The sequence below is a fragment of the Hyperolius riggenbachi genome, chromosome 3, assembly GCF_040937935.1.
Source record: "Hyperolius riggenbachi isolate aHypRig1 chromosome 3, aHypRig1.pri, whole genome shotgun sequence".
NCBI lineage: Eukaryota > Metazoa > Chordata > Amphibia > Anura > Hyperoliidae > Hyperolius > Hyperolius riggenbachi.
In genome coordinates this window covers 258,500,859-258,514,637 of record NC_090648.1, presented here as the reverse complement: position 1 = coordinate 258,514,637, position 13,779 = coordinate 258,500,859, and the positions used below count along the sequence as shown (strand labels likewise).

At 40.7% G+C, this 13,779-nt stretch overlaps 1 protein-coding gene across 13 annotated transcripts in view; it reads right to left on the bottom strand.

The window, feature by feature from the left end:
* MAGI2 (membrane associated guanylate kinase, WW and PDZ domain containing 2) overlaps positions 1 to 13,779 on the bottom strand; it is a 1,075,940-nt gene that overhangs the window by 73,884 nt on the left and 988,277 nt on the right. For 10 of the 13 annotated variants that reach the window (XM_068276198.1, XM_068276200.1, XM_068276203.1 and 7 more), the window contains 4 exons: positions 11,498 to 11,683; positions 9,844 to 10,000; positions 4,595 to 4,835; positions 2,805 to 2,951 (listed from right to left, as the gene is read on the bottom strand). In XM_068276198.1, the coding sequence (XP_068132299.1) occupies positions 2,805 to 2,951; positions 4,595 to 4,835; positions 9,844 to 10,000; positions 11,498 to 11,683 (731 nt within the window). The remainder of the gene's footprint in view (positions 1 to 2,804; positions 2,952 to 4,594; positions 4,836 to 9,843; positions 10,001 to 11,497; positions 11,684 to 13,779) is intronic. The other 3 variants (XM_068276199.1, XM_068276193.1, XM_068276196.1) reach the window with 2 other exon arrangements.

Here is a 13,779-nt window from a genome sequence, read left to right as displayed (position 1 = left end):
CACTCATACCACGCGTCGGCAAAGTGGCAGCTGCAAACTAATTAATCAGGAAGCAGCCGCTCGCGCGAGTGGCTGCTTCCTGTAAATTCACGGCGGGGGGCTCTGTGAATAGCCTGCGGGCCGCCGATCGCGGCTCGCAGGCTAAATGTAAACACAAGCGGAAATAATCCGCTTTGTTTACATCTGTACAACGCTGCTAACAGTAGCAGCGTTGTACCAGATCAGTGATCCCCGGCCAATCAGCGGCCGGGGATCGCTGTCACATGACAGGCAGGAGCCTGTTAGAGGCTGCACAGGACAGATCCGTTCCTGTGCAGCCTCGGATCTCCGGGGAAGGGAGGGAGGAGAGGGAGGGGGGGGGGGGAAATTTCGCCGCGGAGGGGGGCTTTGAGGTGCCCCCCCCCCGCAACACCCAGGCAGGCAGGAGTGATCAGACCCCCCCAGCACATCATCCCCCTAGTGGGGAAAAAAGGGGGCGATCTGGTCGCTCTGCCTGCACCCTGATCTGTGCTGGGGGCTGTAGAGCCCACCCAGCACAGATCAGCTAAAACAGCGCTGGTCCTGAAGGAGGGGTAAAGGGTGGGTCCTCAAGTGGTTAAAGAGACACTGGAGTGAAAAAAAAATATGATACAATGATTTGTATGTGTAGTACAGCTAAGAAATAAAACATTAGGATCAGAGACAAAAGTCTAATTGTTTCCAGTACAGGAAGAGTTAAGAAACTCCAGTTGTTATCTCTATGCAAAAAAGCCATTAAGCTCTACGACTTTCAAAGTCGTGGAGAGGGCTGTCTTCTGAAGTTTACTATCTCAACTGTCAGTGAAGAAGTTTATTTTTCTCTGCCAGAGGACAGATCAATAGTTCACTAGCCTGCTCTAAAAATCATTTAGAATGCTGAGCAGTGTGTAAACTGCAAATATTAAAGAATGATGCAATGTTATAAAACACACTATATAACTGAAAATAAAAATGAGAATATTTTATTTGCTACTAATCTTCTAGTAATTATCCGTACTACACAACCAATTCATTATATCATTTTTTTCCACTTCAGTGTCTCTTTAAGGCCACATCTGGGCCAACCCATTAGGAAGGACCACATACACCAACCACTCCTCCTTACTACCCCCATACAACATAGTACCCCCATAGGAAACTGTTGGACTCTGGACTATTTTAGAGACATAGAGCAATAGAGCACCCCCCTGGGCAATACAAATTAAAATGAGCCCCCCCCCCCTACTGACACCATGGGTTAGTTCACCAGGTTCCTAAACTCATCAAAGTCTCTAAAATCTAGCCATCCAAACCAAATATCAACATGGGCATCTAATCTGTTGTCATCAGCAGCCACCAACTCCTCCATGTACAGAATGTCATTTAGTGCATATGTCCAGTGAGAAATCAGCAGGGGGAGTGCTAGCCTTCCAAACACTGGCCACCAATTCATCCACTTCTCATTATCTTTTAGAATCCTTATGTGTCCATCTGGTACCTTCTACTATTTGCATCTATATCAAAGGGGTCCTAGGTAATATGGGTGCTGGGTATTGTAGTTATTTAAAAATCGTGTTTCAAATAACTTAGCATCAGTAATTGGCATGCTGCTATTGCCATTGCTTTTAAAAGTCAACATCCCTCAACCTATCCTCTAACACTAACTTCCCCCTACAAAAGTTTACAACAATTTTCCCCTACCTAAACCTAACACTAACCCTCCATCTACACCTAACTCTATAACTAAGCAGCGCACAGATAACACTTTGTTGCAGCTGATAACTGTAGTTGGCTATACGTATAGTTGATACTGTTATTTGGTTATAAGTGCACCGCATCCATTCTGGAATTCGGCTATATAATAGCCGAACTCAGAAACCAACTGTCACCCCTGTCGCATCCAATATGGAGTTCAGCTATTTAACCTCCCTGGCGGTATGATTATTTCTGGTTTTTAGGGTCTTTTTAAAACATTTCAGACTCTAAAATCAGGAAAAAAATCATGCCGCCAGAGTCTCTGCAGCAGCCCCTGCTCTCACTCACCTCACTCCAGTGCTGCAATTTTACCTTCGTCCTCCAGGTGGCGCTGTAACTCTGTGGTGAGATCGATGACGACAATCTCACCAGAGTGATTCAGAGCTTCTGAGAACAGGAAGGAGAACGGCTACCTATGTCTGGATCCCCTGGGAGGAGAGTAAAAACGGCCGCTGCGTGCCCTACTCTGCACAGAGCTCCTGGCGGCTAGCTTGAGCGTAGCTCAGGATTACCGACAAGGAGGTTAATAATCAAACCCCACACTAACTAGCACCCCTGCTGCATGATAACTAGAACTCCAGTGCCCAAATTATGCACTCGATACGCTACAGCCACAAATGTACAATGCAGTCTATGGCGCCGCTTAATTTTCCTATTGCATCCAGCACCCAATTCATGCATCTCGTACTACTCTATTCAGGTTGCAAGAAAGGAAAAAAATCAGGATGTGCTCATCACTTGTATGGACAAGATCTTTAAACAATACAGTTTTAATAGCAAGACAGTTTATTGTAGAGTCTTTACTATAAGTAGAGTTGCTTTCTTAACTTGAATTTATTCCTTTTAGAAGGCATTAAATATTTTTCATTAATGCTATGGTGATTGAAAATCTTTACAATGCTTGCATTATAAAATGCACCATCTTTTTAGTCCCTCTCCATACACAGTTGCTTACAGTATACATGAAGCCTGTCAAGACTATAGAATAGATATATATTCTTAAATGAACATAGAAAATAGATAAGCAGTAAGATAGTTATACATTAACTTACCCTCATCCTCCCATTTCGTATTGCAGGGCCATCTTCTGCTAGTCTAAGCACATATAAGTCCATCTTGTATTCTCTTCCTCCTCGTATACTGAAGCCAAAGCCCTTCGCTCCCTTTTCCATCTCTACCGTGAAATAGTCATAATCCTGCTGTGGACAGAGAGGGGATGTAACGGGTTAATGCTTGCTGTGAATTGATCACAGCATGCAGCCTGTACTGATCACAGTTGTGCACATGCCCTGGATTTTCAGACCTCTTTTACACTTTTAGAAACTTTCTTTGAAGTGATGAAGGAACTGTATTTCAGTGGTAAAAAGGTGAAAGCTAAAAAAAGACTTGGTAAGATGTGGAAGGTCATGCAGAAAGATAATATGCTTGTGCAGATGGTAAAAGGTAGAATAATCCAAATTAATATCAACGAGAAAGCAAGAAATTATATATCAGAAAATGGACACCCATATACACAACATGATTATTAACAAACTTGATGTAATTGCAGGTTGTGCAAACACCTCTACTTAAAAAACAAAACAAAAACAGTTTGAAGTTTGCTTCATTACAGATATAAGTACAGGCAGTCCCCAATTTACAAACAGGTTCTGTTCCAGCAGATTGTAAGTTATATGTGTTAGTCAAGTCATACGTTATACATAGTGGATAAATGGTTTACTTTAGGACAAGTCTGGATTTAGACATATAGTATAAAACATTTTTTTGTTTTAAATGTGCTTTTGTGTTCAACTACTTACAACAGTTTATAGAATACTGTAACATGTAACAAAAATCTGTAATACCAAAAGCAGTGCAGTACATTTTATTTGTATGTATGTATGTATGAAAAGTTGTAACTTGAGATATTTGTAAGTAGGGGACTGTCTGTAATGGTACGAACATATAAAATATCAATTTGCATAAAGTACCTCTCCATAGATATATGAACTATTGAAGATTAATGCCTTTGTTCAGACTATATCGGTTTTGTGTCAGTTTTCTGCAATACTAAAATGCATTAGATCTGGCAGCCCATGTAAAATGGACTTTGCAATGTGTGGGGTAAGAAAACTTGAAGGCGATTGCTTTTCCACACATTTGTCTGCGTTTTTGTATTAAAGTGCATTATCAGCGGACAACAATGCAAGCAGAGAGAGGTGTACATACGTGTAGTATGTGTTGAAAATGTGCTTGGAAAAACTTGTATACAAAACAGTTTATAGTGGGAATAAGGCTTATAGCTTTTTAAAACACCTTCACATGCCCTAGGAGCAAGCAAGCTTTCTGCAATAGCTTAGGAAAAAAAACAGAAGGTTTTCCATTCCACACTGTGCACATGGCTAAACTACTCAGCCCATCAAATCAATATTTACATGCTGGCATCACTGCTACTTAGTAAAAGTACTGGGACAACTGCTAGATGGGTATTGCCTTTTTGCCATTAATCTACTTTAAAGGATCAAGCAGGGAACTTCATAGGGAACAGTCTTTCAATCACAGTACCCTTTACAGCACAAAGTGTTGTGATTGGCCAAATAATATGGGCGTGGTTAACCACAACCTATCTGAAACCTAGCCGTTTGAGAGGGTGCTGTCAACCCAATCACGTTAGCAGAATTTCCCTATGAGGGTTCCTGCTGGTTACCATTAAGTCGACTAGTGCTGCCTTTTTTTTCTAGTCTTATAGAGTCTAATAGCCAATGCGATGTGGGAGCAGTGGGTTAGATTACTGTGATGCTACACTGGTATTAAAGCGGCCTAAAACCATGTGTAAAATGAAGAAAAGAGGAAGATTCCTTACCTGAAATTGCCGGTAGTCTGGGAGTGGATATTGCCTAGTGTCAGGAGAATGTTGCCGATAATCTATTAAAGGGGGTTGCCTGTAATCCATGGGAGGGGGCTGCTGGTAATCAAGTACTGGTGGATGGCGATAATCTACTGGGGGCTGCCTGTAGTCCGTAGAAGGCTGACGGTAGTCTGTAAATGGCGGCTGCCTAATATCCGGCTTTACATCTTGTCTGGCTTTTACTTCAGACCTGTAGCTACACAAAGAAAGAATTCCACTTAAAATATCTAAATTTATGGACTACCACACTTCAAGCAGTTGCTTTAAAAATTGAATTTTCCACCGCTGGAAGATATATTCATGAATTAGGAGTATGCATGTAAATATGAAGGCCTAAAAAAGCTTTTAAAATATATTAAAGAGACACTGAAGTGGAAAAAATATGATATAATGATTTGTGTGTAGTACAGCTAAGAAATAAAACATTAGGAGCAGAGACATAAGTCTAATATTGTGTCCAGTACAGGAAGAGTTAAGAAACTCCAGTTGTTATGCACAAGAGCCATTTAGCTCCACGACGTTCAAAGTCGCAGAGAGCTCTGTCTTCTGAAGCTTATTATCTTAACTATCAGTCACTGTATTTTTTTTTTCCTGCAGAGGACAGTTCAAAAGTTCACAAGCCTGCTCTGTAAAATCATTTAGAATGCTGAGTAGTGTGTAAACTGCAAATATTAGAGAATGATGCAATGTTATAAAAAACAACAACAACTATATAACTGAAAATAAAAATATGAGAATATTTTCTTTGCTACTAATGTTCTAGTTATTATCCATACTACACAACCAATTCATTATTTCATAATTTTTTTTCGCTTCAGTGTCACTTTAAAAAGAATATCTGTCCAATAATAAAGTATATTATAATAGATTACTACAATTGATTTCAGACCTACTACAGAATATTGGCATAATATCCTAATCTTCATTGCACAACTTTCTCCTGACTGACTCAGACTCATCAATTCTGTATTTGCCGAAGAGCTGATGAGATCTACATGGAATTAGTGAAGGGAGAGGGAACACTTATAAGCAATAGTATAATTCTAGAAGCACATATTCAAATGGGATGAAGTCACACTGCAGCTATGAACAGCTTATAATACACTGAGCATGACATTCCAGTGTTGTAAAACAAATAGAGCAAATTTTCTGTATCTATATTTAATAAACCCATTTAAGTATAAAAACAGTTGAGACAAAACTACCATAGTCTAGTAATGCTTCTTGTGCCATCATATTTTAGGTGTGTCACCAAGACATCATTTATTGTCACCAGTGGGAACACAGACAGAAATAAAACATCACAGTTTTTTTATAGCTTCTTTTCATACCCACTGAGAACTGTATTTATTGCTGACTGTATGCCTTTTCGAAAGATTTAGCCATACTTCCTTCTATTAGTGTCCCTTTTATAAATAGACAGGAGGTAAAAATCTCCTAAAGTAGAACACAAAAATTAGTTTTAACCCCTTTGTCTAAAACTAAAATAAAAACAATGTGACTGGTGTTCCATGATAACCATAAAATTAAAGGGATACTGTTGGGGGGGGTAGGGGGAAAATGAGTTGAAGTTACCCGGGGCTTCTAATGGTCCACCTCAGACATCCTGTGCCCGCGCAGCCGCTCACCAATGCTCCGGCCCCGCCTTCGGTTCACTTCTGGAATTTCAGACTTTAAAGTCTGAAAACCACTGCGCCTGCGTTGCCATGTCCTCAATCCCGCTGATGTCACCAGGAGTGCATTGCGCAGACACAGACCATACTGGGCCTGCGCAGTATGCTCCTCGTGACATCAGCGGGATTGAGGACATGGCAATGCAGGCGCAGTGGTTTTCAGACTTTAAAGTCTGAAATTCCAGAAGTGAACTGGAGGCGGGGCCGGAGCATTGGTGAGTGGCTGCGCGGGCACAGGATGTCTGCGGGGGACCATTAGAAGCCCCGAGTAAGTTCAACTCATTTTCCCCCGACCCCCCTACAGTGTCCCTTTAAATTCAACTTTTAAATTAATTTAGCCAAATATAGCTATTAGAGGAAGACATTTCTACATTTGTATGCCTATTAATGTTTTGAATACATAAAATACAGGTATAGCAACAGTTGCTGCATATGTCCACAGTACAAAACTGTACATGAAATTATAGTTTCCTGTACTGTACATAAAGCCTAACACCAGATATGTAAGAACAACATTTGGACTTGAATATATCCCTAATCTGTTGCAAAAAAAAAAAAAAACTTGTAGGAGGTGCCCAGATTATAAACTCAACTTTAAATCATAGGATATAGTAGTAATTAAATCTTACCTCCATCAATGAACAAACCACATAGGTAGAAATAATTTTAATGATGCACAAAAAAGACACTCCGTGTCATGGGTACTGGTTTGCTTCCTCAGGGCAATAATAAAGGGCCTAAGTCTGTAGCAGTCGCAGGTGTGGGCACCTCTTTTACCTAAATGAGGCACCCACACTGACGACTGCTACAGACTTAGAGCTGGTCCACACTAGGTCCGGAAACGTATTCGTGGCTGCGTTTTTCAAACCTGATGAAAAACGGAGTCCCGGATACTAATGTTTAAAATAGCAGCCAGCCTCACCCAAGTAAAAAACGGATCCGTCTGCGTTTGCGGGGATCCGTTTTTAAAACCTGAACGGAAGGTCCGGACCTGCTGCATTTTCACGCAACGGATCAGGACCACGGATACACGCAGGGGTAGTGAAAGCAATGAGAAAACGCATCTCCAGCTCCACAGGCAAAAAACGGATGTGAAAACGGATAGCCTGAGCTTTATGATTGGCCCAAAAAATCCTCCCACTCCTTCCTAATGATAGAGATGTTTTCTGTCAGGGAAAAACCTGAACGGAAACTGATACAAAACTGATGCAAAACTGATGCACTTTCATCAGTTTGCAGTACGGTGGGTACTTCCCCTGATCCGGACTGCAGTGTCCGTCCTGCAACCGGGTCTAGTGTGGACCCAGCCTTAGGCACTTAATTATTTGACCTGAAGAAGCGGGCCAGTACCCGGGACACACGTTGTCTTTTTTTTGTGCATCATTAACCAGCCTGGCGTTCTATTAAAGGATACCCGAACTGAAATGTGACATAATGAGATAGACATGGGTATCTACAGTGCCTAGCACACAAATAACTATGCTGTGTTCCCTTTTTTCTTTCTCTGCCTGAAAGAGTTAGATATCAGGTATGTAAGTGGCTGACTCAGTCAGGAAGTGACTACAGTGTGACCCTCACTGATACGAAATCCCCCTTTTTTTACCTCTTTCTTGCTCTCAGAAGCCATTTTCTGCTAGGAAAGTGTTGTATAATTGGAATTTCTTAGCAGTGAGGGTCACACTGTAGTCACTTCCTGTCTGAGTCAGGACTGAGTCAGCAACTTGCATACCTTATATTTAACTCTTTCAGGCAGAGAAAGAAAAAAGGAACACAGCATAGTTATTTGTGTGCTAGGCACTGTACATACACATGTCTATCTCATCATGTCACATGTCACCTCGGGTATCCTTTAAGATCGCCAAGCTGGGGACCGGACGTGTTTTTAAAAAAAAAAACAACTATCGCATGCAGCCAACTAAAAGCATGAGAGTCCACTAGAGGGCGCTCCTGTCGCATACTTCTGATCGCCGGAGGCGATGAGCGGCCTCTCTTGTTTTGCTTTCCTCGTCGCCATGGCGACGAGCGGAGTGACGTAATGCACGTCAGCCGACGTCCTGACGTCAGCCGCCTCCGATCCAGCCCTTAGCGCTGGCCGGAACTGTTTAGTCCGGCTGCGCTAGGCTCGGGCGGCTGGGGGGACCCTCTTTCGCCGCTGCACGAGGCGGATTGCCGCGCTGCAGCAGCGATCAGGTAGCACACGCGGCTGGCAAAGTGCTCCTTTTTATTTGATAAAAATCGGCCCAGCAGGGCCTGAGCGGCAGCCTCCGGCGGTGATGGACGAGCTGAGCTCGTCCATACCGCCAGGCTGGTTAAAATGATTTCTACCCATGTGTTTTTTTCATTGATCGGGGCAAGATCTAATTACTCCTATATCCTAGGATTTAAAGTTAAAGTTATATTCTGGGCACTTCCTACAACTTTCCTTAGCTATAGACCAACCATTTGGGGCAGTATATGACACTACATGTCCAAATACCTAAGGAGAGCGACTGACCAGCACCTGTCGAGCGGATCCGGGATACCGAACGGGAACGGTTAATTTCTCATAGGCTCTACCGGTTGTTGCAGGAGTGCAACCTACTCTTGTGAGTATATTTCACTACTCTACTCTTACCAACTTTAGCCAACGATACTACAGCATCAGGCTCCTGGTCTCTCTCATTACAGAACCTTGACAGTTGAAAGCACAACCACCAGGAATCATCCCATAATCCTAATCTGTTGCAACACATTTCAGCAGCCACAAATCTTAAGTAATAATTCATAAACCCACCTCTGTTCTTTATTCACATAACATCTTCTAGGACAGGTCAGCCTGTTCAGCCAACAGGCAGCTCTTGCATCTTTTTAAAGTGAACCCAAAGAGAAGATATGGAGGCTTCCATGTTTATATCTTTTTAAGAAATACCAGTTGCCTGGCTGTCCTGCTGATCCTCTTTCTGTAATTAATTCAGCCATAGACTCTGAACAAGCATGCAGTGAATCAAGAGTTTCTGACAATATTGTCAAAACTGACAAGATTAGCTGCATGCTGGTTTCTGGTGTTATTCAGACACTACTGCAGCCAAATGGATCAACAGGGCTGCCAGGCAACTAGTATTGTTTAAAAATAAATAAATATGGCAGCCTCCATTATCACTCTAACCTCGGGTCCACTTTAAGGCTGGGGAAGGGGCTCTACATGCTGTCAGTCCCAAAACTAGTCTCCAAATTAAGTTTATCAGCTTTGGTTCATAAAAAAAAATAAAAAAATCTACTCTCCTCCAGATACTTAACTACAGCCATGCTTTACAACAATAGCAGCAGCAAATCTAACACTGCTGTAGTGCATTTAGCATCTGCTCAGCTAGGTAACAGTGAGAACTTTGGGTAACTTTGACCAAATCATTAATAACTGTATAGGTCTCATTTTAAGAAGGAACCATTGTATTTAACAACAAAAAATAGGAATAATAATGGCATATTTACATGAAGAGGAAAGTTGCACTTGATCAGCCTATAAAAAAAAAAGAATTAAAAAAGTGACATTACCTATTTTCATGGCCTTGTAATTGCAGTGGTTGTGGGGGTGGTGGCTGCGCTGCTGGACTGTGCTGGGCTACTGGACTTTGTTGTGCCATGGGGCTATGTTGCTGGGCCATAGGACTTTGCTTTTCTGAACTTGGTGCAGAGGCTGGGCTGTTTAACTCTGTGTAAAGCAAACACATTAATAAACAAAAAGGACATGTTTTAGCTGCTTCATGTTCCTTGGAATAATACATTGTACCGCATTTTTCAGAATATAAGACACACCTAGGTTTAGAGAGCGATAACTAGGAAAAAAAATATACTAAGCCTGGTGCGTCCATGGTCCAGGAGCATCTTGTAGATGTACTTCCCCAATTACTGTGTCCCCTTCTCTCCCCCTGAATTAACTACAGCAGTGGCAGCATTGCTGACCTCATCCATTGCCTCCAGCGGTGATCAGAGACCTCTCGTCTCCTTCACTGCTCACCTAGTGCTGACTTCTGCTGATGCAATGATCAGCAGAAGCTGGCACTAAGGTAGAAGTAAAGGAGAGGAGAGGTCTCTGATCCCCACTGGAGTCGATGGATGAAGTGAGACATGCTGCCACTGCTGTCATTTATTTAGTGCGTGCTGAAGATGACACAAGGGGAGCAGGGGACACAAGGGGGCAAACTGGGGACAGTACAGGTAGTCCCCAACCTCGCAGCTGGTTATATCGGCAAGCATTCATAAGTCGTGGACTTCCTTATTTAGATTACAAAACACATGACTTTTCTCCCATCCCATAGATTACAAAACACGTGACTTTTATCCCACTTTGGGTGGAGAAAAAATATGTCTTATATTCCGAAAAATACAGTAAAGGGCAGGTACTATTGAAACTCATTGGTAACTGTCAAGCTGTAACTGTAAAAAATGCAACATGTACCAAATGAATATCCCATTTTTGTTCCCCAGTAAGAATCATACATATATTTACTTTCTTCACATGAATAACCTAATACAACGCTAGATTTATGTTAGATCCCAAAGTTCTAGACTAATTATTTAAAATTACATGCTACTGGCTACCAAAGGTGTTAGACTAGGCAAACTAGGCAGAATCACTAGCTTTGCGGAAAATGCTAGCATTTTTTTCCCATAATGAATGTCTATGGGGCTGCATGAAAAGAAAAATCATGTGCATTTTAATAATGTGTGTTTTTTAAAACACACAACTTGCTGCATATTTCTCAAAAAACGTATGTAAAATGCACATAGTGTATTTTAATGGAGACACAGAGGACATTTTTATGTGATTTTGACGCATTTGTTTTTAAATATGATCATATATTTTACGCCACTGAAATAGGGAAACTTAACAAATGCAAAATGTTCATGCAAAATGCAATCAAACGCATATAAAAACCGAATGAAAAAAGCATAAAAGCACAAAACTGATGGTTTTCCACACTGCCTAGTGTGCTCCCAGCCTCAAACCCTCCTGGTTAAGGCACTTGCCTACAGAAGAAACCAGCTAGAACTTAAATAAATGCTGACTGATTTGCTAGACCACGTTTTTATGTCCAAGAGAACATGTGCAAATCAGGTCTAGTTTTTATTCTCCGTGAAATCCACACAGACACAAACATAACAAAAATCCTTATTGGACATCATAGAAATAATTGCTTATACATACCCTCCTGAGGAACAATGCATAGCGTTACACTTAACCCTGCATCTTTGATCAATTTAACAATATCCGCATGAGGCATGTTGATTATAGACTGGCTATTCACAGCTAAGATCCGGTCTCCAACTTTTAGCTTTCCACAGCGATCTGCAGGGCTTCCCTCTATAATTCTGCCAATTTTATGAGGTACAGCTGTAAGAAAATCACAACAAATTAGTACTTTTCCAAATAATTTCAAATCTGTTGCAGTTTTGCAATTTAAGGATGTATGAGGAATAGCAGAATGCAATTGTTGGCACACCCAACTATTGCACAAATCCCTTCCTGACCCTGTGCCTAAATGTTCTAGCCTTGAGGCTACTAGATGTGGACAATGAGATGCAAAGAATTAGTGCAGGAGCATTTGAGGTTCAGTTTTGAAGCTGTATATGGTTAGCATAAAATATGCATCAACTCCGATTTACAGTAATTTTATCTCATTGAGCATCTCTACAGGCTGCCAGAAGAATAAGATCAGCTTATGGACAACAAAGCTCTGTTGCGGTTTTCAGTTGCAGATGGAAAAACGAACATTACTGTATGTGGTACAAAAGATGCAGGCCAGGCACCGTCCAGATCTCTGTCTTTATTTCAATACTCCATGCATGTACACAATTGGTGGTGTGACAAAGACTGGTGATGTAAAAAAACAATATTTTCTAAAGTTCGGACACGTTTAATAAGTAGTTTAGGGCTAATAGAGGTGTTTAACCATTAGGTATAAATTATAGATTATTACCAATCATAGCCAGAAGTTTGATATGCAGTGAAAAAAACAAAACAAAAAACAGCTGGGGATGTTGGGTACCAAACAAATCGCATGACCAGCACTAACGATTAAAGTAGTAGTTTTTATTCACTTCCAAGATGTGAACAAATAAAGCCAAGACATCAGACAGCTCAATCAGGATGTAACTACAGCTCCTTACAGCTCTGTAATATACAGTAGCTCTTGCTACATGCTTTGGACAGAGGGTATGTTTGGAACAGGGACCATGTCTACATTGCAGTGTAGGTCTTCTTGGCACAAAGGACTGTTGCTGTTTCAAACTGACAAACCACTCTTTATCGAGTGATGGCATGGGGAGTTTGGGTACTGCACCCACTGTCTATGTTTTACATGTAAAAGTGTATATGCTGCTCAACCACTTCACCTCCAAGGGTTTTTCTACCCTTAAAAAAACAGAGCAATTTTCACCTGTCATCGCTCCTTTAATTCATGTGCCTATAACTTTATTACTACTTATATCTTACTACTTATATCACAACTAAACAATCTATATCTTGTTTTTTTTGCCACCAATTAGGCTTTCTTTGGGGGGTAATTTTTGCTATGAATTATTTTATTCTAAAACTGTTTTAACAGGAAAAATAAGAAAAAAATTTGAAAAAATGCATTATTTCTCATTTTTCGGCCATTATAGTGTTAAAACAATGCATGCTAACTGAATTAAATCCCACACCGTTTTGTCCTGGTTATTGCAACATTTAAAATTTTTCCCTAATACAATGATTGACGCCTATATATTATTTGGAAATAAAGGTGCATTTTTTCAGTTAATTAAAAAATGGCCTGGTCACTAGGGGGGGTTTAAGCCCCTGGTCCTTAAATGGTTAAATAAAATTGTACTCTTCAGAACTTAAATCATCTTTTGTTATGATGTTATGATGATGATATTCTGAAATTCTTAAGGTGTTTTTCAGCTGTTCATAGTGGCAGCCTTTCAAAATAGAAGCCAGTTAATTAATGGCCTGATCACTTTGTGTCACATGTGAGAAGACAGACCATCAGAAATCAGGCAGTATGTTTTCAAGAAGCAGATTTTTTTCTTGTTCTTTTCTCTCTGAGGAAGGATTTTCTTGGCAAATGCTTTTCTACTTTGCCTTGAAATCACTATTATGTAATATGAATGCTTTTACAGTGTGAACAGATAAAACATGTAACATACTACTATTCTTGCATGTCAAAAAGAAAAAAAGTAGTAAAACATTTCATGAAAGCATTTATTATTCACACATAGGCTAGCAAATATGAGTATAATACAATTAATATAGTCGATGTTCCTAGCTGGTGCCGCATCCACCACTTAGCCTTGAACATCAAAAGCTTAAACCCCTTTATCAATGTTTTCTTTCATAAAGCAACAAATTATTACTTTTGACAGTTGACTTAACAGATAAGCACTCTCAAGTTGACATTGCACACAGCTTCTTATTTAATGATAAATCAAGCAGGGAGCGAATGCCTA